Genomic DNA, 22,633 nt, shown 5'->3' with positions numbered 1-22,633 from the left:
TAATATAACAGTTTTGTTCCATGTAAATATCGACGGTCCCCCAACCTGGCTCGAGTTGCCTTGATACTCGTTTGGCCTGGACACCACGGTTATACATATACGGCCCCTCATGGCTGCACATAAATTAGAGTCGACTCAATAAATCATCGCTACTTCATGTATAACGTCCCCTCTTCTCTTTTGAGATTTTTGAAAATATATTGTATACTGCAAAGTTCCCTTTTTATTTCAGGGTTCATGAAGAATGAAATATATTACAGTTGATAATTTACCATATTCTTTTTTTTTTCTTTCAGTTTGCAAACATTTTAGCCTTGTTTGTACTAATAAATTCTCAAAAGATCAAAACAGCAGGGAACAACAGACCTACAGGCAGTTATTGCAACCTCCTCATACACATCATTTCTTAATATTTTTTTAAGACTCTAGTATATATAATTTAATTTATATAGATTTCATACACAAAGTGTACCACAAATATCTCAAATCATATTTTGAGAGAAAATCACGCGTAGAAAACTAGATGTATGTATATTATTGTAACGATCCTCAAGGTTGTTTTGTGATTTTCATGTTTTTTTTCTTGTTTGACCCTCTTCATAGCGTTGGTTAAGTATTTATGACTTGCTGAAATGGGCAACATGATTTTTAAGGTGGTTGGATATTTATTATCAAATACAATTGTATCAAGTACTATATTTATTCCTTGTGTGTTCACTAAGTATGTGAGTGTATCTTCAACTGACTATAAATTTATATCACTGTAATTAATTTTATTTTGTCCTTGATATACATTTATGTCATGTGGTTTGTACTCTTTTAGAATACAATTGATACAATACTATATCTCTCTCTTGTTCAAGCATATTGAGAGTCTAAATATGAAATCAAAGAGAAAAAGAGGAAGAAGTTGTCTTCTTTGAGAAAAATATTTTATATATTGTTTCTAATCTGTTTCTGATTTTATTTTCTCTACTGGTTTTAATTTTCTAGTTTTGAAATACTCTTTAAACTTTGTTGTTTCTTATCAAGTTCTTCAAAGTTTTTGTTCTAAGTATCGTAGGAATATAGGATGAACAACATTATTAGTAATATCCCATTTGAACTCTCAGGTCCTTTGTTTCTTATTGAATTTTAATTCAAGTGAGAGATAAAGAAGGAGGAAACGATACAGAGAGTAGAAAGGAGAGCGAGAGGAGAAATTTGTTATAAAACTTTAAAATATAATTATACAATTTAATTCTTTTGAATTATAGTAATAGTCTATAATAAATACATAAAACATGATCGCTTTATTATGTAATTTTTCCATTTATTTTTAGCAACTTATTTGGCGAGTTGTAGACTCCATAAATTTCTTCCAAGTTGACCATTAATGTAGGCGCCTGCAATATTACTCAACTCTAATTTTCTTTATGTTTTTATTTTTTAGCATCACATAAATAAACTATATGAACTCCCACTCGTTTTGTGTAATATTATAACGTACGATAGAAAATAGTATAACCATTGATTTTAATATTAATGATGATCTCCAAGACTTGATGAATAAATGAAGTTATGATCAAAATATGAGAGTATTCCTCATCAATGTCTTCCAGTCGATCATAATAGAATAAATACATGATTTGCAAAACAAACTAATAGATAGCATGTCCTTATCAGTATTGACTAAGGACTTGTTTGAACTTTGATAATAGAAATTATTTACTTTTAAAAAATATAATTTTCTACTTTATTTGAAAAATTATATTTGACTATGAAAATTTTAAATTTTAAATTGAGGTTGAATTTAAAATTTGGAAATAGCTTATAGCTTGTCTTTTATTTCACTTTTTTACTTTTGGTCGTTTAGTATGAATAATATAAAGTTATTTTATGTGATTAGTTATTAATTCCTCATATATATGAGATAATTGTGGAATAAGTAATTTAAGGATTAACTAATATCCCTAATCAAATGCATAATAATCCTACATTTTATTCTGAAATTTATCTCTTCACTTTTGTACCTAACAAAATTCATTGAAGTTGTATTTAGTGCATTTGAATATGAACTTCATTCCAAATATTATTTTTTTGCAAAAAACATAACCAAACACAACATTATTTTTACCTCCAACTCCAATTCTAATTCTATTAATTTCAAATAAAGTAAAAAAAAACGCCGACGGAAACAAACATAAATTTAGACATTTTTTTATTCTTATTTTATCCGGTATTCAATATCCACATTAAAGTTCGATTAAGTTCGAAATATTCATAACAGAAAGTCTCACATTGATGGGTAAAACACTTTCTAACAAAAACTACTCTTTGTCCAGAGAAACTCCAACTCAAAACATCTAATTAAAGATGAAAGAATACTTACAACTCTACCACAACGGATTCGATACATAAATTTAGACATTTCATGACATCATTGTATACTATTTTATTATGTGAAGCAAGGCACAACTACCAAGAGTTTTCTAATCTTAGTTATCCGTTAAAACAACGGTCACCTTCAAGAAAAACTTTCACCAATATTATTGGCATTTATCAGTACAAATATGACCAATATTTCAGTTTATTATTTAATTCACCTAACTAAAATTAGAACATGATATCATGTATATTTCATATTTGCATAAACTTTTACTAAATTTCTCAAAATATTTTACTGTTTAAAAGGTGATGAGTTAAAATATAATCATAATAGAGATATTCTACTATTTACAGTAGTGTAAAATAAATTAAACAAAGATAGATTAAAATCACATAAATGAAAAGATATTAATTAAGAAGTGAATCTACTAAGATTAAATTCAGAAGTTGAGATTTTCAACGTTAATTATGTGTTTGCTTGTAGCTCTTTCAATCAAATTGGTCCAAGATGAAATATTTTATGCTATATTATTTTTAGGGATAAGGGTTTGAAAAATACCTCAATTTTGGTCGGATTTTCTATTGCGATACTAAACTTTCATGAGGACCTATTACCTCCCTAGACTATTTAATACCGTATTTTAAACATATATATTTGCCCACATGGACATAAAAAATAATGCAAAATTATAAATAGTAATGTGTCCACGTGGGCACATATATACCTTTAAAATACATTATTAAATAGTTCAGGGGGTAAAAAATACGGTATTAAATAGTCTAGGGAGGTAATAGGTACTCCTTATGAAAGTTTAGTATCGCAACAACAAATCCGACCAAAGTTGAGGTATTTTTCAAACTCTTATCCCTTATTTTTATATTTAATATATAAATATATTTTCAAGACAATTACATTTCAATCATTTGGGACAAAATGATAGTCTGAACCTAATTACTTGTCAACTTTTGAATTGACACACATATTAAGAAAACAATTATTAATATAGTAAGTTTACCATTTTACCCTTATTAATTATGAAGTGAATGAATTAAAAATTTAAAATTTTCAAAAAGTTCTACATTTTTCAAAATAATTAATTGAGGATATAATAGGTAAGAAAAAATTTGTCCTTTCTCAATTTGTCAAAATAGACAAGTAATTAAGGACAATAAAAAAATTAACAAATAATTAAGACAGATAAAGTATTAAAAATGATATGATTCATGTTTTACTTTCTTATCTAATAATTGGGTCCACTTTCTATGTGAATTGAAACTTATTTGTCATCTATTAGTTAGTCCATTAATTACACTTTAGTCTCTATCAATTGGGGCAATACTGCTACTAATAAAATGGGTTAATAGTTTACTTTCGTACCTAATTTGACCCCACTTTTTTTTTTAATTGTAGATTGAGATTTAGAATTCGTTTGAATTATCTTTATGGCATATGTATGATTTAAAAATAAATGTTTATAAATATTTTCTTATTTTATTCAAATCATATAATACTACAAAAACAAATTATTTTGGCTTAAAACATCTAAAACAAGTCAATTCAAAAGAAGCTCTTAATTACTTTTCATCTATTAATCCAACAACTCAAAAATCGATATCTTCACACTACTAAAACAATGGAACAAAACCAACTGAGTGTTTTTTTTATTTATACTCTTCAACTGTAATTTTAATTTGCACTTTAAAAACTGACCATGCCTTTCAGTTTTTGTAAATAATTTCTTTTTGAAGAACTGTGTCAATTTTCTTTTAAAAAATTAAAATACACATAAAAAAAAACTGACGGATACCCGTTGGTTTTCTATTAAAAATAAATAAATTGACGGACGATTTTCCCTGGATTTTTTGGACCGAGAGTCTATCTTTTTTTGTATTTTTTTTAGTAGTGTCTGTAGGTCTTATTTATTCCAAGGCATAGGATTCTTATAATGTTTTTGAATTGCACAAACCCCATCCTCTTTGTTTAGCAACAAGACAAAGTTCCACAGGTCTTTTCTATAATTTAGCCAAAAAAACTTCTGTCAATTGTCTTATTGTCTTTCATTTGGAGAATTTATTTTTTTTAATACCTTTTAGGGCTGCTAATTGATATGACCGAAATAATTAGGTGTCATGCGAAAGTTGACAAAACTTGGATAGACCCTGAGTAAGAACACAAACGAGAAATATATCTAAAGACACAAACATTTAACTTGGTTCAGTCAACCAACCTACATCCACAAAAGGAGATGATCAGTATAAAAATATGAGAGTAGAAAATATCGAGAAAAATAACCTCACACAACTCACCCTACCGTACTTGTCTTGTCTATATATATATTCTCATTACTACAAGTTCCTTCATCTCTTCAACAATGGCAAATACTCAAACCCTAGCACAATCACAAAATCCCCATATAGTCATGCTACCAACACCCGGCATGGGTCACTTAATCCCTCTCGTTGAATTCGCCAAACAACTCATTTTACAACACGACTTCTCTATAACACTCATCCTCCCTACTGATGGCCCCATCTCGAAATCTCAAAACACTTTCCTCAACACCCTTCCCTCAGGCATCAATTATCTCCTTCTCCCTCCTGTTAACTTCGATGATTTATCAGATGATGTTCTTATGGAAACGCGTATTTCCCTTACTATAACTCGTTCTCTTTCATCTCTACGTGAGGTTTTTAAGTCTGTAGTCGAATCTCACAGAGTAGTGGCCTTTGTGGTTGATTTATTTGGTACTGATGCATTTGATTTAGCAAATGAGCTCAATGTGTCACCTTATATGTTCTACACTACCACGGCTACGATGTTGTCTCTAGATTTGTTTTTTCCGGAGCTTGATGAAATTGTTTGTTGTGAGTATAAAGATTTACAAGAGCCTGTTCGTATTCCAGGTCAGAGACGAATCTAAATTTTTAATTTTAGTTTGTTGTTTTGATATGATACATCCTTTTAACCTGTTAATAGAAAAAAACAGTATTTTTATAACTCTTTAATATTCACTCTATTTCATTTTAGTCATAAAAAAACTTTTTTTTTAAAAAAGATTTTATGTCTAGTGAAACAATATCATATAAAGGGAAAGGAAGGAAGTATCAAACACAATATTTATTTTAGGGAAAAAGCTCAAATATACCATCGAACTTTGAGAAAGACTCGTTTAGGTCATCTGTTTTAAGTTTGATTCATCTATGTCATTTTCGTTTGAGAAAAATGCTCATAATTCATGCCATTTTTCTGATGGGCCTAAAATCAGCAAGCCCAATCCATAGAAATGGCATAACATGCTAGCTTTTATATTCGTAAGTATTATACTCTGTTACAATTTACATGACACATTTCGTATTTCGAGATTTAAACAAGTCTCTCTTTGACCGCAGGATGCAGACCTATACATGGGAAGGATCTTCCGGACCCACTTCACAATAGAAAAGATGATGCATACAAATGGGTTCTTCACCATACTAAGAGGTTCAAAATGGCTCATGGCATTATCTTAAACAGCTTCATTGATTTGGAACCTGAAACAATTAAATATCTACAAGAGGCATATAACAATAAGCCAAAAATTTACTCAATTGGACCACTTATATTAATGGATAAAAAAATTGATGATGACGTGTCACAATGTTTGACATGGCTTGATAAGCAGCCACGTGGATCAGTAATCTACATTTCATTTGGGAGTGGTGGGACCCTCTCACATGAACAAATAATTGAACTGGCAATAGGATTAGAAATGAGTGGACAAAGATTTTTATTGGTAATTAGATGTCCAAATGATAGAATTCCAAATGGCACTTATTTCAATAACCAAAATTCAACTAACCCTCTTGATTTTTTACCTATTGGGTTCTTCGAAAGAACCAAAGGGTTAGGTCTTGTGTTGCCTAATTGGGCACCACAAGTTCAAGTTCTTAGCCATGTGTCGGTTGGTGGATTTCTGACTCATTGTGGGTGGAACTCGATTCTGGAGAGTGTGGTTTGTGGCGTTCCACTTATTGCTTGGCCTCTCTTTGCAGAACAAAGAACGAACGCGGTGATGTTAACTGAGGATTTAAAAGTTGCCTAAGGCCGAAAATTCGTGACAATGGTATCGTTGGGCGATCGGAAATTAGTGAAGTGGTGAAAGAATTGATGGAAGGTGAAGAGGGAAAAGAAGTGTGTATTAGAATGAAAGAGCTAAAAGATGCAGCAAAAAAGGTGTTGAGTGAAGATGGCTCTTCAACTAAAGCACTAGATGAACTTGCTTTTGAGTTGAAAAAATGTGTCACATGATTAATTAGATCACTGATTATATTATCCCTAAATTATTACGAGTGTTTTAGTTCTAGTTCTTGAGACATTTGTTGGAAAACTGAAGTCATAATTTTCTATTATATGAGTATATGTAAGTTGAAATCAAAAGAACTATCCCATGGGATAAGTTATCTCGCGATTTTATCCCAACCAAACATGAGATAAGTTCATCTTAAAATTTATCCCGAAATTGTTATTCTACCCTCAATGTGAATGAAAATAACACTACAATTTCGAAATAAATTATCTCACAGTTTTATTCCATTTAAACACGAAATAAGTTCATCCTAAAATTAATCTCAAAATAAATTATCATTTATCCGTCGCACCAAACTAGCCCTATATGTATGTGGTATAAAACAACATTTAACTTATAAACTTTATGTTTAACTTTTTTTTTTTAAATGACTACTCCTAAATCCTAGTTGATAAAACCTTGACAATACATTATAGTGTCATTGATTGAACAGTCATCTATGGCAATTTCACACAAGGCAAAATGTCTACAAATAGACACAATCAAGGGGAAAAAAGAGTTGAGAGTCTGTCAGACAGCCATTAGACCATCCCAGCACCATAGTTGGAGCTGAGAACGATCCTCTACAGCTCCATGACCCATTGAGCCACGAAGATTGCTAATCACGCTCTAGTCTAATGGCCACATCTCATCAACCAGACTTGGTTTCCTGTCTCCTTAGAAATCAAGAATACAGTGGTACGAGCCTATAGAACAGATCCTGTTCAAGTAAGGTCGTGATATTATATCTCCATACTCAACATTAAGAACAGTTCCTCACTGCAGTGTCTAACCGATGTGGGATAAACGGACAGCATAGTTGTTTTTAAAGAATTAATTTGCGCCCATGGAGAAAACTAAGCACAAAATTAAATAAGAGAAAAATCTTTATTTGAATTCAACTCTTAAATGTTGTACCGTAAAAATTGCACTTTTATTTTCTCTTTGCAAATCCATATTTTTGTCGAAAAATTATCCTATATAGTTAATAATTTAATTTTATGTATATATGCAATAGGTTGACTCCCCTAATTTTTTGTTTTACTCGTATCTTTCTTTTAATTAATATTTTGATGCGTCCTTCATGATGAAAAGATTTGAGAGGGAAGAAAGTTTGTGTTAAATGAGTTGTCGAAACTGCAGACCAGCTGTTTGATAAAACGCCCAACAGAACAATATTTTTTCTCCTATGATGCCTGTATTTTTCATTTTGGTTTCTGCTTGGTACTTGTTGCTCGATGGGAGGTGATAAATATTCCTAGATATTAGTCAAGGTACTCGCAAGATAGCCCGGACACTACACTTACACTGAGTTTGATGGTAAATATTTTTCACCGGACAACAAATTTTTAGACACATTCTCAAGAAAAAACATTTTCTGTTGCTTAACTTAAGCCAATGAGGAAGCTCATTCTGTGTCAGCAATAAAAGTACAGTGTACTGCAAATGAAGCAAAAGTTGAAGTGGGTAGCACTGAAAAATGTAGAGTTCCATAAAAGATTTCCTTTGGCAATTCTTGGCCACTCAAAAATGCCAAATCACACACACAAAAAAAGCTATTCATCTACAAAATTGGCCCACTTAATCATCAGCCCCATGATCCTTCCACATATCTACAACTTTTCACTAGGGGATATCAAGATTTTGCTAAAATTTCAAAAAAAAGTCCTCTTGCTATGGAGGCTCTCAATGCAGCAAGATTAAACCCTGTTTCAGTTTTTTCTGATAGAAGAAATGAACCCAAAAAAATCCCATCTTTCCAATTCAAGAACCTTCAAAATTCATCCAATTTTAGCACCAACTTGTCAAGATCAGTAGAGGGTATATCAAGAAATGTTCAAGGGGGTTTAGTTTTACTTTCCTCTGTTTTCACTACAGGTTTAGCTAAAGCATTGACATACGAGGAAGCACTTCAGCAATCAACTACTAGTACTAGTACTAATGATTTTGATGCAAATGCATTTGTTGAAACCTTAACCGATTTCGTATCAGATAATCCTTTAGTTATAGCTGGTGGTTTTGCTGTTTTGGGTTTACCATTTATTGTGTCTCAGGTGTTTGGTAAAATGCCTAAGCCATCTTGGGGTGTTGAGTCTGCTAAGAAAGCTTATGCAAAATTGGCAGATGATGTGAGTTCAGAGTTAGTTGATATAAGAGCCACTGTTGAATTGAAGCAAGAGGGGAGTCCAGATATAAGTGGTTTCAAGAAGAAGCCAGTTACAATTGTATATAAAGGTGAAGATAAGACAGGGTTCTTGAATAAGCTAGCTTTGAAGTTTAAGGAGCCAGAGAATACCACATTGTTCATTCTAGACAAGTAAGATTTCAAAATTATTCTAATGTTGATTGTGTACATAGAGTTTTGTGTTTTTGAAGGCATAATTAAGTAAATAAAAGTGTGTGCTCTCTGACAACTTAAACTTTTAGTTAGAGTGATCACACACTTCAACATGGTTTCATAGCAAAAAGAGGTCCTTTGTTCAAGTCTCACTATACCCATTATCAAAAAAAAAAAAAAAAAAAAAATGAAAGACAAGGAATTTGGTCTAAGAAAGAGAGTAACACCCGCACGTGAAGGGGCGTGTTGAAGATGTAATTAAGTAACTAAAGGTGTGATCATTCTAACCGTTTAGGTTTTTAGATGAGATGGTCGCACACTTCAACATATGTTTATCTTTTTGGAATCTTAGTGAAACCTGGCGCATATTGTCCCTTAAACTGAACTAGACAAAGAATCACGTGCTTACATTCTTTAACCAATCAGGGGTCGTTTGGTAGAGTGTATAAGGATAGTGATGGTGTATTAGTAATGCTGGTATTAGTTATGCTTGCATTAGTTTTACTGAGATTATTTCTTATGTAGTGTTTAGTGTGGTATATTAAAAATAACATGCATTGCATAATTTCTAAAAAAAATAATTTGTTTACAAAAATAGCCTCCACAAATATGCTTGTATCGGCCAACTAGTTGAACAAATTAACTCTAATCCTTTTTCTTTCTGGATTGTAATGAAGCCAGATTTGATGGAAACTCTGAACTGGTTGCAGAGCTTGTCACAGCAAATGGTTTTAAATCTGCATATGCAATTAAAGATGGTGCTGAAGGTCCCCGAGGATGGAAGGTTATACTCAAAAATATTGTTATCTTTCTGAATTTCCTAGAATGTTGGTGGCGTGAAGCATACTGAATTCCAATTTCTGCAGAATAGTGGCCTCCCTTGGATACTTCCTAAGAAAACATTTAGTCTTGATCTGGGCCTGTCTGATGCTCTTGATGGTCTTTTTGGGGTATGTTTTTCTCTCTTAAAGCACTGTTACTTTGCATTTGACCTCCCAAATACAGATATGGTTATGCCATTTGAGTCCAAGAAGTTTATGGGGTTTCTGCAACTGCAAATTGGTAAAATGTAATGTTTGTAGTCTATAAACTCATCGAAGGAAAAGGCATGGTAAATATGCATGCAATAGGAGTGACGTTGATTTAGGATGTCACGGCAGAATTTAATGAGTTGATATCTCACTTCCTGGGATTTTCAATGCATACAACTTCTGTTTTTCCTAATTGCACAAAAAATGCCAAAAGTTCATGGTCGTATTGACTATAACCCGGCCTCTTAGCTATGGTTTTCTATAGAAGTCCTACCATATAGTAGGAGTGGACAAATCAAGATTTTCTTTTTCTATTTTAAAATGCAAGGAACAGTTGTACATTTCTGTTTTGTAGATTTTCTGCACTTTAACTCCTCAATCCTTATATAACAATTCCTAGGTGAATGGTTTTGTGATGACAGATACAGGTAACACCTAACATCCCTTTAAAACAAATGATAGATATAAGTGATATTTCACATTTTTATTTAAGAGACTACTCAACTTGCATTTTATCAAAATCCATTTGGCTATATGGTGAAAACTACTAGTCTACTGCTACTATTGGCGTAACATTTTGACTTAACTGAGATAACTTTGGTGGAATGTGGATATGCAGGACAGTTCTGATTCTGTCGCTGTAGGTTTGGGTGTTGCCGCAGCTGCTGCGTTTGGACTCTTGGTGTTCTCAGAGGTCAGGCTCCAATATATCTTATCTTGAACATTATATTGAGCACAATTTGTTAGAAAGCTCACCATTGGTCCTTTTTATCAGGCGGAAACATTACTTCAACTGTTAGGTTCAGCTGGACTTATCCAACTAGTCAGCACAAAACTTCTATTTGCAGAGGTACGTCAGCACCATTTACAATGTATCCTTTTCTTGCCTCGAAAGGGATGTCAGAAATGTAGTCCTGCCGAACTGGCCATTACCTGCACTCATCTATCTTGCATTGCTCATTTCTTTTACCTGATGAGTTTCTTATCCTTTTTTCAGTAACAAATATATCCTTCAACTGTAATAAGATCTTGAATCTAAAATTGTGTATTCTGAAGACCACTTGAAGGCTCAAATTATAACATGTAAAAGAAATATCAACAACAGCAACAACGACATACCCAGTAAAATCCCATGGATGGGGTCTGGGTAGGGTGGAGTGTACGTAGACCTTACCCCTACCTCGTGGTGGTAAAGAGGCCGTTTCCAAAAGACCCTAAGCCAGGTAACACATATCAAAGCAGATATAAAAAGAGAAAAAAGAAGCGGCTCAGGTAACACATATCAAAGCAGATTTCAAAGGAGAAAACAGAATTAATGAAGACATCGCAAATAATAGGGGAAGTATTCTAAAACATACAGAGAAAAGGAACAGTAGCAGGTAGCCACAACAAAATAAAATGACAGCCAAAACACAATAAACTACACGTAGTAATAGAAATTGAGTGACAAGAAACAACAAGAATGGTGCTAATACTACCGGTATGCAAGGAGAAGCCTATCTCGCTAGATAACGAGATGACACTCAACTACCTACTAACCTACCACCCTAATTTGTGACCTCCGTAACTTCCATGAAAGATTTGATTTATTAATTTTACTTCTAAAACTGCTTTGTTTTATGATAGAAGGTGAATCCAATTTTACTAGAGACTGGCCTCTATGGTTTCCACAAGTTACTTAGCATTGATACTGATCACTGTAGAAACTTTTTGAACTTGAGAGGTCCACTAATATGTTGGACATTTTCACTTTCCAGGACAGAAAGCAAAGTCTGCAACAAGTTGATGAATTCCTCACCAAAGAGATTGCTCCAAAGGAGCTTGTAGGTGACATTAAGGTAATGTGCTCATACGTTCAGAACTTACTAAAGTGTTTTGCTTGCCATATCAGAGAACTGTAACGCTTTCGACAAGACATATACTTCATAGTCACAGTTTCATTAATCATGTAACTAAGCCTCTCACCTTGAAACTTCAGCAAATAGGGCTGGCTCTTCTTCCTGTTCCAGTGGCTAGAAAAAATCTGCCTGAATCTGCAGAGACAAGTGAATCAGTTCCCGAGGTGGATGCTGCATCATCTAAAGTAGAAGCATCCGTCGAGACACTTTCACCATATCCTAATGTAAGTTTCCTTTTCATCCTGAATAGTTAGTTTGATCATTTCATTATGATTTGTGTAGTGGCCTGTCCATAACACGAGTCACTAGCTCGTCCTTACCAACCTTCACCGTATAAACCTCATGCCTAGACCTATCTACGTTATACGATCCACTTCAAGGCTCATAGCAAAAGAATGTTAGTTGTTCACACCGAGCCATCATCTCTTTCTAATGTGTTGATGCAGTATCCTGATCTCAAGCCTCCAACGTCACCGATACCTTCACAACCTAGTGGCAGTGTGGAGAAAGCTGAAACAGTTTCCAAGGTAGAAGTATCTGCCGAGTCTACTCCAGAAATCAGTTCAGCTCCAAAACCAGAAGTAACAGCAGAAGCACTAACTGGAATTACAAGGTCACTTTCTCCATATCCCAATGTAAGTTTCTCTTTATCGCAATAGTTGGTCCCATCATTTCACTATATCAGGATCAATCGAGAATGATCCTCGTTTAAATTCTGAGATTGTGGTATTATATTGCTGAATGGACTAATTCAATTACTTGTGATTTGTCTCTGGGACATCCACATCCCGTGCTGTTGTCATCTCATTCATATTAACATCTGTACACTGGTCATCTAAAAGATAACTTCATGTAACCGTTCATTAAAGTTGGGAGTAACGACCTAAAAACTAAGCAGGCTACCTGCTGCAACACGATAAAACGTACACTGATAATGTAAAAAAAGTTTATACTGTTAGTATATATAAGTTAAATCATTTCTTTATTTATGGTTGCAGTATCCTGATCTCAAGCCTCCGACTTCACCAATGCCTGCGCAAGCATAATGTTGGACTTGCAGATTTCCATATCCAAGGTGTATCAGCTCCACAATTGCCAATTTTTGTAAAAAATTGAAGGAAAGTTTGTAACAATATTTCCATTCTTTGTAATTTATTGATGAATGTCATCATGTTTTGTAGATAGATATGGTGTAGAAGCTTTGTGTGACTTAAGCAATACAATCACTTCTAAGCAAAACCATAGCAATATATTAATAGGAATGAAAAACATTAGAATCATTAAACATTGAATTTCTTTTAATCCCTCAAACATCTGAAGTTTACTCACCTGACTAATTTAGATCCATGTCACATAAGTCCACTAAAGGGTTCAAAGTGTGTTCCCAATTGAATTCTCCATTCCTAAGGTTTTGACCTAACACCTTTGGTTTAGAACGGAAAACTCTCTGTCATTTCACCACACTCCTTTATACAAAACTCTAAACCTTAAACTAGTTTATTTTTTGCATATGTGTATATAACGCACTATAGTCCAATTAACGAAACTAAGTAAACGGAAATAGGAATTGTTTAACATAGGGTTATTAATTCTAAAGTCACTTTTATATATAATTAATTAAGGATAAAAATGTGCAGATCCTTTTGCGATAGGTAGATTAAAGAAACAATTAGAAAATTGTTAAATCAATAACCTGACACTAATATTTGTTTTGATTTTTTATTTATCAGTTAAATTGAAATTTGCACACCCTAGTACAAATAATGAAACACCTTATGTAACATAAAAAGATCGTTAGACTAATAAATTTAGTTATCTAGAATCTGTAAAAAAAAAATAGAGAGGGTGGAGAAGGGGTGGTGGCAAGTAGGATCAAAGGAGTTCATTCGAATTTTTTTCTGAAAATATTTACCCTTTTATACATGTTTTTTTTAAAAAAAAATTATATATATAAAATAAATGTTGAACCTCTCTCAATTTTTTTTTTTACTTTTTCATATTTTGAACCTCTTAATAAAATATTTGACTATGCAAAGGGCATTAAAAACTAATTTGAGATACAATTGGGAGTAGGGGTACGTAAAAATCGACTTAACCAATAAATCAAATTAAAAAATACTATTAGTTTATTAGTATTAGATTATTGGGTTAACGATTTTTAAACGAATTTGTAAATTTTTTTAATGGGTTGATTGGTTTTATAATTTTGGTTAATGGTTAAATCAATAACCAAAATTATAGTGAATACCAATGCTATTTCTTAAATTTTAGTATTACTTTCCGCCGTATGCAACACATATTAGACTCTTTACTTCTCTATTATGTCACATTTTTTCTTTTTGACACAAAATAGTATTACCTTCTCTTTTCTCAGTTTAGTTTTGATTGTGAAAAATGACAGACACTCAATGTTGTTTTCGTAATTTTTTGTATGAGACTTTAGAAGGAATTCGAACAATTATGTCTTAACCAAAAGAGATAAGTGTATTTTTGTGTTGCACTTATATTCTTGTTATCATTTCTATGATTATATGAGCATTTTTTTATCGGTTAAATTGAAAGCCAAATCATTAAAAACCAAAACTAATTAATCAAAATTCGATAAGAAATATCTTATTGATTTAGTTATTAATCAATTTAACGTGTTTACAAACTATAAATTAATAAATTAAATTAATAATATTTAAAATCGAATCGAACCGACTAACGACATCCTAATTGGAAGTACAATTAATTTGCCACTATGATGGACTAAATTTTTTCCGCCTCTATAAGTAAAAAGTGTCAAAATGACATAACATAACCTTATATAAAGTGTCTAAAATAAATATCACATAATTAATATGTCTAAGTGAAATATGATGGCAATTTTAGGGCTCGCCGATGAGCTAGACCCTTTTTTATGAATAAATTATAAGAAAGAACGCAAGAACTCCATTTATTCCATATATCCCCTTTAATTTAGGTGAAAAGGTGACATGAGAATAATAGGATAAAGTGAACCAATCAAGTGGAATCTTCCTCGTGATTTCTAACCTTTGAAATAAATGGAATTATTATTTATTTTATAGGATAAAAGCTGAAATGTTTGTTAATCTGGGTGCACACAAAGTGCTTATATCCGAAGGATAAAGGCTATGACAGAAATTATAGTGTCGTGGGTTATTTTGAAATTTATCACTTAATTTCTAGTTTATTTTTATTATTAACTAAAGTCCTCTTTCAATGCATTGAAGTTATTATATTCAATAAGTGATATAATAAAATTGTCATTCTATTTTATTTATTTATTTAAAAAATGTGTCAAATTAATACTGAACAAGTAACAATAAAGAAAGAAAATAAATAAAAAGCTATCTTTTTAGGGGGATGGGGATGGAGGAGATAAAAAAAAAAAAATGTCACAGAAAATGTGAGAAATTGATGATTTTTTTTGAAACTTCCGTGCAATTATCCCAAGTCACACTAATTGATAATTCAAATTATTTAAAAGATGCATGAAAAATTATGATTAAAAATAAAGGATAATGTTAAATGGCCAAAAATTGGCCAGAAAATTAAAAAGTCTATAATATCCTTTTTATTTTAAAATAAACTGTTCTTTTTTCCATTTTTTAATTAAAATGTATGAAAGTTAAAAGGGTAAAAATGTTCAAAAAGGTAAAATAAAAAGTGTGAAATATGTTATTCTACCATTCTAGCCAAATTTTCTGGCCAAAAAGATTTTTTCAAAAATAAACTTATTTAAATTTCAAAATTTAAAAGGTGACTCATAGATTAAAACGGAGTGAGTATTATTTGTTTCCTATTTCATATTCATGTTGACAATATAAAACTAAATGAAACAAGTTAGAATGACTATATGTTGAATTGGACATATGAGGATCTCATTGTTTCATAAATGAGAAACGTGGTTAGCAAGACCTTTTATAATTGATTTAAATTTCTTTTGATAAACAGTGTGTATAACGAATGAATTATTTTCTGCATTTAAGTGATGAGACTTTTGGGAATTATATTTTGTCCTCAAGTGATCTCGAGTGATGTGCTATACATGAGCAGAAATTATCAGTTTTGTTCACTTTTACTTGTTTATTTTATAATTTGTATGCTTTTTATGAAATAATTATCAATATGTGTATTTAATCATAATATTTATACTCATTGATGTATAGTCTAGAATCTTGAAAAATGAATTAGAGAATACGTAAATACTACTAAGAATTAAATAGATTTTTTTAGTATATATTAAAAATGACAAATAAAAAAAATATATATTTTCAAAATAATGTACAAGTGAATAGAGGGAGTGTTTCATGACCTTGGGTGCAACTTCTAGGAAACAATTAAAAAATCAGTATATATTTCCTTTAAATTCTAATGCTCTGTTGATAAATGTCACCTACATCATTTTTTAGATTTTTGACAATTTCCTTATTACATTGATGAAAAAGTTTTTTTTGGACCCAAACTCATATTTTTTTGTACCAACTTATGTTTATAAGCATTTTAAATGACTTAATATAGGGGAATATGATAGACGAATTTCCTCCATTAATATAAAATAGTCAGTTAAATGTTTAAATTATACGAAAGTTTTATTATTTTTATTAATTATTTTTTTCGTATTATTTAATTTATATTTTTACATTATGCGAGGGTTTTAGTTAGAGCTGTCAATATGGGTTGACCTACCCATCCGGGCTAATCCATACAGATTTTGAAATTTAACGGGTCAGGCCGGGCTAGCCCATTTTTTGAGTGGGCAAGAAAATGGTTGGCCCAGCCCACAAGTACGTGGGCTACGGCTTTGCCGGGCCAACCCTTTTTTTCTTAAAAATATATATTTTATATATTTTTTAAATTAAATTATAATTTAAAAATATTATTATAAATATCGACAAGACAATATTACATGGTGTTAATGTTACTACTTGTTAATCAAATACACAAATAAAATTATTTTTATAATATTTATTAAGTTTGATTTCAAGTAAAAGCATAAATAGCTAAATATAAATATCAAAATAATTGTTTTCCAATGATTATAATAAAACACAAAAGCTTTGACAATATTCCATAGGCTATGGCCTATGTAGTGATTTCCTAGAAATTTTAGGGAATTTTTTTTATGTAGTACATATTTTATAAACATTGTTTGTATTTAAATTATAATATTTCAAACTTTAAACAGATTATGAGTTTAGACTCTTGTTATTTTTAATACTCTATTTTATTTTTATTTGGCCTACGGGCTGGCCCTATCCATATTTCTCAAACCCCACAAAAATCGACAGACTTATTCAGGCCGGGCTAAAAAGCCCTTTTCTTAAATGGGCTCCAAAAATCGTTGTCCATCTCTATTAAATCACGGGTTAGGCCAGATCGATCTAACGGGCCTAGCCCATATTGACGACTCTAGTTTGGGTGAGGTGCCGTCATTTCAATTTTCAAGAGAGAATTGAAAAAGAAAAAGAGTTTTTCCTTTGTTAAGAAAAATTTGTGTGATTAGTATTAGAGTCAAAATTTAAAGACTTTCATTTAAAAAAAAAAAAAGGAGTCCAAAAATAATAATTTAACACCATTTTGTTTTATCTTTTACAAGGTGTTTGTTTTTAAAGTTTTCTCATATTTAATTGATCAATATATTTTCTCCAACAAAGTGTTAAAAAAATAAGTTTTATAAATCACACTTCATGTTGATTTCTTTTTTTTCATCCCAACAATCTACATCCAGCCCATTCCACACTAGCCTTCCCTTGTCCTTGTTCCCCGGTCCCCATCCCCCTATACTCTTGGACACATCCTCCTCCGTTAATATTCATCGTATTTATTAAAATTATATTAAATATTTTTGAAATAATATTGTTTTAACATATTTATCAAATATCAAAAAAATAAGTAACAAGATTATACACTAACCTATCATCAACGTCATATCACTCTTCCCTTTGTCAAAGGCAACAACGTGGAACCATGTGTGAAGAGTGTTCCTTTCTTCCTATTCCTTTTCTTCACTTAAATAATACATTCTCCACCTCATTTCTATGTGTTTTCTATTTTTGCCAACATTTTTTGACATCATAAAATTTCATCTTACTAACAAATAAGCACTATAAGTTTTAATCATCCTTTTCTCTTGAAGAGACTCTTTGAAAATATTTTCTCCATTTCAATTTGTTTGTCCTATTGTTCTTTTTAATATGCTTCAAAAAGAATGTCTTTTCCCCTTTTGATAATTTTTTAATTTTAACTTTTCACATGATATGTTTAAGACTACAAGAATAAATAATATTTTGGTACATTTGATGTATCTTTAGTTTAAGGCCACAAGATTTAAAAGTCTTTTGTACTTTCTTAAACTCTGTATCAAATAAAAACTAGACTAAGAAATTAAAAAGGAGGGAATAATTTATAACTAGTGAATGGGATCTGCTTCGCACAATTATGAAAGAAACCAATAAATTTAGTAATATTCTTTTATAAAAATTGCTCCCGATTGGATATGAGGTTTAAGAAGGAAGGAAAATCTATTGAAATTTATATAATCTAAATAAGTCATAGATACTTATAGGACTATATAACTTATCTCATTAGAAATAAAATAAGAAGTTTAAATTAGTCAATTTGCAACCTTATGGTTTTGGATTTAGTCTCAATTCTTTCTGATAAGATCTAAGTAAAGTCCATTTAAAAGGACATTCTAGGTATGACATAAGGTATGACATAATAACATAGATCTTTTATAACATTCTACTAGTCATTTAGATCAATAAACACAACTCAATTAGCTGTTCAAAAAAATTTTGGCAGGTAGCAAATATAAAGGCCATAAAATTTTAGTAGTACTTCTAACAACAATTAATGATAAAATAAAATAAAATGGACATACTAATCAATCAAGGGACAAATAGAAAGACAAAATTGGAAGAAAAAAAAGTGAAAGTTAAATGTAATTGATGGTGGTGGCCAAAAAATTGGCCCACATTAGAAATTTTCTTGAATTATTCTTGAAATCTTTGTTCACATTACAAATTCTACTTTCCCACTTTCCACATATTTTCCTCCTTTATATCCCCCCTATCCTTTCTTACTGGTTTTGCAATTCATAAAGAAACCTCTTAGTAGTTACATAGCACCTTCACTTTCTCTCTTTAGTCCTTATTTCTTGAAAAAATTTAGTGATCAATTTGTCATCTTTATATATAGTTTTCAGTGATTTTAAATACTCATTTTTAAACTTGTTTTCTTGTTTTGAAACATCCCATTTAGTGCTTTGGCTCAACTCTTTCCAATTCACAAAAAAATTGATTCTCTTTTGCATTTTTGTCATTGAGGATTGAATATTCTTGCTCTTTTGTCATTCAAGATTGAATCTTTTATGCATTTTTGTCACTAAAGATTGAATCTTTTTGGTCTTTTGTCACTGAAGATTGAATGTTTTTGCTCTTTTGTCATTGAAGTTTAAATCTTTTTACATTTTGTCACTAAAGATTGAATCTTTTTGCTATTTTGTCACTAAAGATTGCTCCCCAAATGGAGAAAGTTAAAGCTTGGGATAAAGAAAGTCTAATTACTGAGCTTACTCAAGGGAAAGAGTTTGTAAACCAGTTTGATCCTCTGGCTTCACCAAAGGAATGTGATTTACTTCTTGAGAAAATACTTTCCTCTCTAGACAAATCATTGTCAATTTTGAATTGTGAAGTTCTTAATGGAACAAATGATCCTTTTCCTTTGAGGGATCAAGGCCAAAATAAGAAAAGGTGAATTAATTTTAGTCCTCAATTAAATCATTTTCTATGGTTTCTTGAAATTGAGGTATTGGAATTTTTTCTAATTTTTTTTTTGGTTGGATTTGTAGAAAGAAAATGCAGCAATGGAGCAAACAAGTTAAAGTATATGGGACAGAGCTTGAAAGTTTTAATCATGATGATGGTTATAGTTGGAGAAAATATGGGCAGAAAAACATTTTAGGAGCTATTAATCCAAGGTAAAAGAAACTCCTTTTCTTCTTTTTCTTTTTTTTCCTTTCTTTTTTTGGTTGTTAAACTATTTTCATATTATGACAACCACCCCTTTTCACTTTTGTTTGCTAGTTGATAGTTTTGAAGTTAAAGAATATTCAATGCAAAAATGTCATTAAATTCACAACAATTCAACTTTTGGGCTTGAAGGGTGTCCAAAAATATAGACAACCCACTAAAGTAGTTACACTTCTATTTCCATTTAGACAAACCTATTACTCTATTAGATACTTGAAGTATGTTTGCTTATTGAACAAGAACAAATTTGTTTCTTGAATAAAATTAAGATTTGTTCTAAGTATTTACTTGGGAGAAGGGCAGTCTGACGTAACTGATAAAGTTATTGCCATGTGATTAGGAACTATGTAAATAGCGGAAACTTAGTGCATTGAATCATCTGGATTTGTATCTAAGATGAAAGTTACATTTGAAATTGCAGGGCTTATTATAGGTGCACTCACAGGAATACAAAAGGCTGTTTTGCAACAAAACAAGTTCAAAAATCAAAAGAAGACCCTTTAGTCTTTGAAGTGACATATAAAGGAATGCATAGTTGCAAAACCTCACAATCATCAATATTCCTTTCATATGAAAACCAAAAGCCAAATCAGTGTCAAATAAAGAAACAAAGAGTTGAAAAGTTGAATACTATCAAAGAAGAAAATGTTCCTTTCACTCCACCAAAATGTGAAAGTCAAAATGCCCAATTTTTTGCCAATTCAATAGAGCCATTTACATCAGAATCCATGTACTTGTCATTGTTGCCAAATCAAGAAGAGGAGTTTGAGATGGACAAGATTTTTCAGAGCTCAGAATCGGATCGTATTGTGTTTAGCTCAACGCCAACTTCAATAATTGAATCGCCTTTTTGCAGAGACTGGGATTCATCAGTGGATGATCAACTTGATGTTCATGATCCTAACTTGATGATCGACATTTCTGAATATTTCAACTAATTTAAGAGTAGTAACAACGTCAGGAATTCATAAGATGCCAAAGAGTCACATCTAGGATTTGAACCTCTGACCTAGAATTGGGTCATATCGAGTGTTTTTTTGATCGACACTAACTTGAGAGCCAACTCTTTGGAAAAGTCTACTTTTTGTACTATTTTGTTTTTTCTCCTGTGCCAATTATAAAAGAACTTTTTTTTGGAGTAATTTCCCTAGATAGTCATTTATGTTTGAAAAATTACCTAATAATATCACTTATGTTTGTTTTAGGACTACAATATTATCCAACTTTACATATTTTTCTCAAAATATACTTGGCACGAAAAAAAATATCATCTCTCTCCTAATGGGATGCCATATCACATTATTCTTTTTTTATTATTAACAATTTTTTAAATTTTATTTAGACAACCCATATATTATACCCAGTAAAAAAAAATTACAACGCCAAAATTTTGAACCTTCTGGGGGATTCAGAGGCAAATCCAATTTTTTAAAAATATATAGCTAAAATTATCTGGATTAAGATAATTAATTATTTTTGTATTAACCTAATTGAGACTTTGTAAGTATCCGGCTATAAATGCTACGTGTATAAAAACAAACTACCTAATACAAATTATATATATTTTATTTTTGTCTTCACCTATATGGAAATTCTTTTACTAATATCTGTTACAATTATCCATGTTTACGTCCAGATCAGATTAATTAAAATAAACTTTATGCCACAAAAACATAAAACACACATAGACACACTTTATTCTCAATCACATATCCGAATCATAATTTTATTTTATTTTTCAAAATATTAAACTTAAAAATTTAATAATTTATATATATTTAATGAATTTTAATTATAAAATTAAAATTTGAATTAAAATTATTAAGTTTGATCGAATTCATAATCAAAGTCTTAGCTCCGTCCATGCTCCCACATAGAGCTACAATGATTTTCTCCTCCCCTCTATAAAACTTTTCCTTTTAATTTTCAATGATATATATATATATTTATTTATTTTCTCTTTTAATTTTGATAAAGAAATTTAAATCTCGAAAGTCAGATGAATTATTTTTTAACTGAAGTTTTTATATATGTCTACTGAAAATTCTAAATTATTAATTCACGACACTAATAGACAATTATTCATATTTGGATTTGCCTCCGAATCCCCCAAAACTAGGGTAGAAAATTTTGGCGCTATGTAATTTTTTTTTTTACTGAGTATCATATATGGGTTGTCTAAATAAATTTTAAAAAATTGTTAATAATAAAAAAAGAATAATGTGACATGGCATCCCATTAGGAAAGATGATGTTTTTTTTGTGTCAAGTATATTTTGAGGAAAATATATAAAGTTGGGTGATATTATAGTCCTAAAACAAACATAAGTGATATTACTAGGTAATTTCCCAAACATGGGTGACTATCTAGGGATATTACTCCTTTTTTTGGCAATGTACTTTACCATAAATTTTGACACCACTTGTAACAAACGATAAAAAATAAAATAATGTCAAGTGGCTCTAAGATTTGTCTAAAATATATAAGGTCATGTAACAAATTAAAATTTTGATTCAGAAACTAGTTAATTAAGTTGCCTTGGGAAGCCTAATAATAGATTGATATCCTTTTTTTCTTTAATTTGAGTCAATTCAAGTTGATCCAAGTTTTTTTTTATTGATTGATTGTTATA

The 22,633-nt window shown here is 30.9% G+C and overlaps 2 protein-coding genes, 1 non-coding gene and 1 pseudogene across 5 annotated transcripts; 3 read left to right on the top strand and 1 right to left on the bottom strand.

Moving 5' to 3' along the window:
• The first annotated feature begins 4,739 nt into the window (after nucleotides 1-4,739).
• LOC125810095 (hydroquinone glucosyltransferase-like) lies at nucleotides 4,740-6,658 on the top strand (annotated as a pseudogene). The gene is made up of 2 exons (XR_007441845.1): nucleotides 4,740-5,271; nucleotides 5,758-6,658. The product of XR_007441845.1 is annotated as a hydroquinone glucosyltransferase-like (transcript).
• A 559-nt stretch (nucleotides 6,659-7,217) lies between these two features.
• On the bottom strand, nucleotides 7,218-7,431 carry LOC125810195 (small nucleolar RNA U3). Its single transcript, XR_007441852.1, has one exon. It is a non-coding gene; the product is annotated as a small nucleolar RNA U3 (small nucleolar RNA).
• Nucleotides 7,432-8,335: 904 nt separating this feature from the next.
• Nucleotides 8,336-13,198, top strand: LOC125810094 (rhodanese-like domain-containing protein 4, chloroplastic). Of its 2 annotated transcripts, XM_049489614.1 has the most exons (9): nucleotides 8,336-9,009; nucleotides 9,712-9,814; nucleotides 9,897-9,980; nucleotides 10,681-10,755; nucleotides 10,837-10,911; nucleotides 11,819-11,899; nucleotides 12,040-12,183; nucleotides 12,406-12,594; nucleotides 12,958-13,198. In XM_049489614.1, the coding sequence occupies exons 1-9, from the start codon at nucleotides 8,369-8,371 to the stop codon at nucleotides 13,003-13,005; spliced, it is 1,440 nt and encodes a 479-aa protein (XP_049345571.1). In that variant the 5' UTR covers nucleotides 8,336-8,368; the 3' UTR covers nucleotides 13,006-13,198. The 2 variants fall into 2 exon arrangements, with proteins under 2 accessions (XP_049345571.1, XP_049345572.1); XM_049489615.1 differs by lacking the exon at nucleotides 12,406-12,594 and having other exon boundaries at nucleotides 12,958-13,151.
• Nucleotides 13,199-19,446: 6,248 nt separating this feature from the next.
• On the top strand, nucleotides 19,447-20,950 carry LOC125810147 (probable WRKY transcription factor 30). Its single transcript, XM_049489668.1, has 3 exons — nucleotides 19,447-19,722; nucleotides 19,821-19,949; nucleotides 20,423-20,950. Exons 1-3 carry the CDS (start codon nucleotides 19,496-19,498, stop codon nucleotides 20,937-20,939), a joined length of 873 nt encoding a protein of 290 aa, XP_049345625.1. The 5' UTR covers nucleotides 19,447-19,495; the 3' UTR covers nucleotides 20,940-20,950.
• The last annotated feature ends 1,683 nt before the right edge of the window (nucleotides 20,951-22,633 follow it).

The sequence above is a fragment of the Solanum verrucosum genome, unplaced genomic scaffold, assembly GCF_900185275.1.
Source record: "Solanum verrucosum unplaced genomic scaffold, falcon-dt-bn FXZP01000281.1, whole genome shotgun sequence".
Classification (NCBI taxonomy): Eukaryota; Viridiplantae; Streptophyta; class Magnoliopsida; order Solanales; family Solanaceae; genus Solanum; species Solanum verrucosum.
This window is presented reverse-complemented; position numbering and strand designations above follow the sequence as displayed.

Bases quoted from the DNA above. Each gene is read 5' to 3' on its own strand.
- LOC125810094 (XM_049489614.1), top strand. From the start codon at position 8,369: ATGGAGGCTCTCAATGCAGCAAGATTAAACCCTGTTTCAGTTTTTTCT. The intron at 12,184-12,405 runs GTAAGTTTCCTT...GTGTTGATGCAG, and splicing joins CACTTTCACCATATCCTAAT to TATCCTGATCTCAAGCCTCC. The intron at 12,595-12,957 runs GTAAGTTTCTCT...TTATGGTTGCAG, and splicing joins CACTTTCTCCATATCCCAAT to TATCCTGATCTCAAGCCTCC.
- LOC125810147 (XM_049489668.1), top strand. From the start codon at position 19,496: ATGGAGAAAGTTAAAGCTTGGGATAAAGAAAGTCTAATTACTGAGCTT. The intron at 19,723-19,820 runs GTGAATTAATTT...TTGGATTTGTAG, and splicing joins CAAGGCCAAAATAAGAAAAG to AAAGAAAATGCAGCAATGGA. The intron at 19,950-20,422 runs GTAAAAGAAACT...TTGAAATTGCAG, and splicing joins TTAGGAGCTATTAATCCAAG to GGCTTATTATAGGTGCACTC.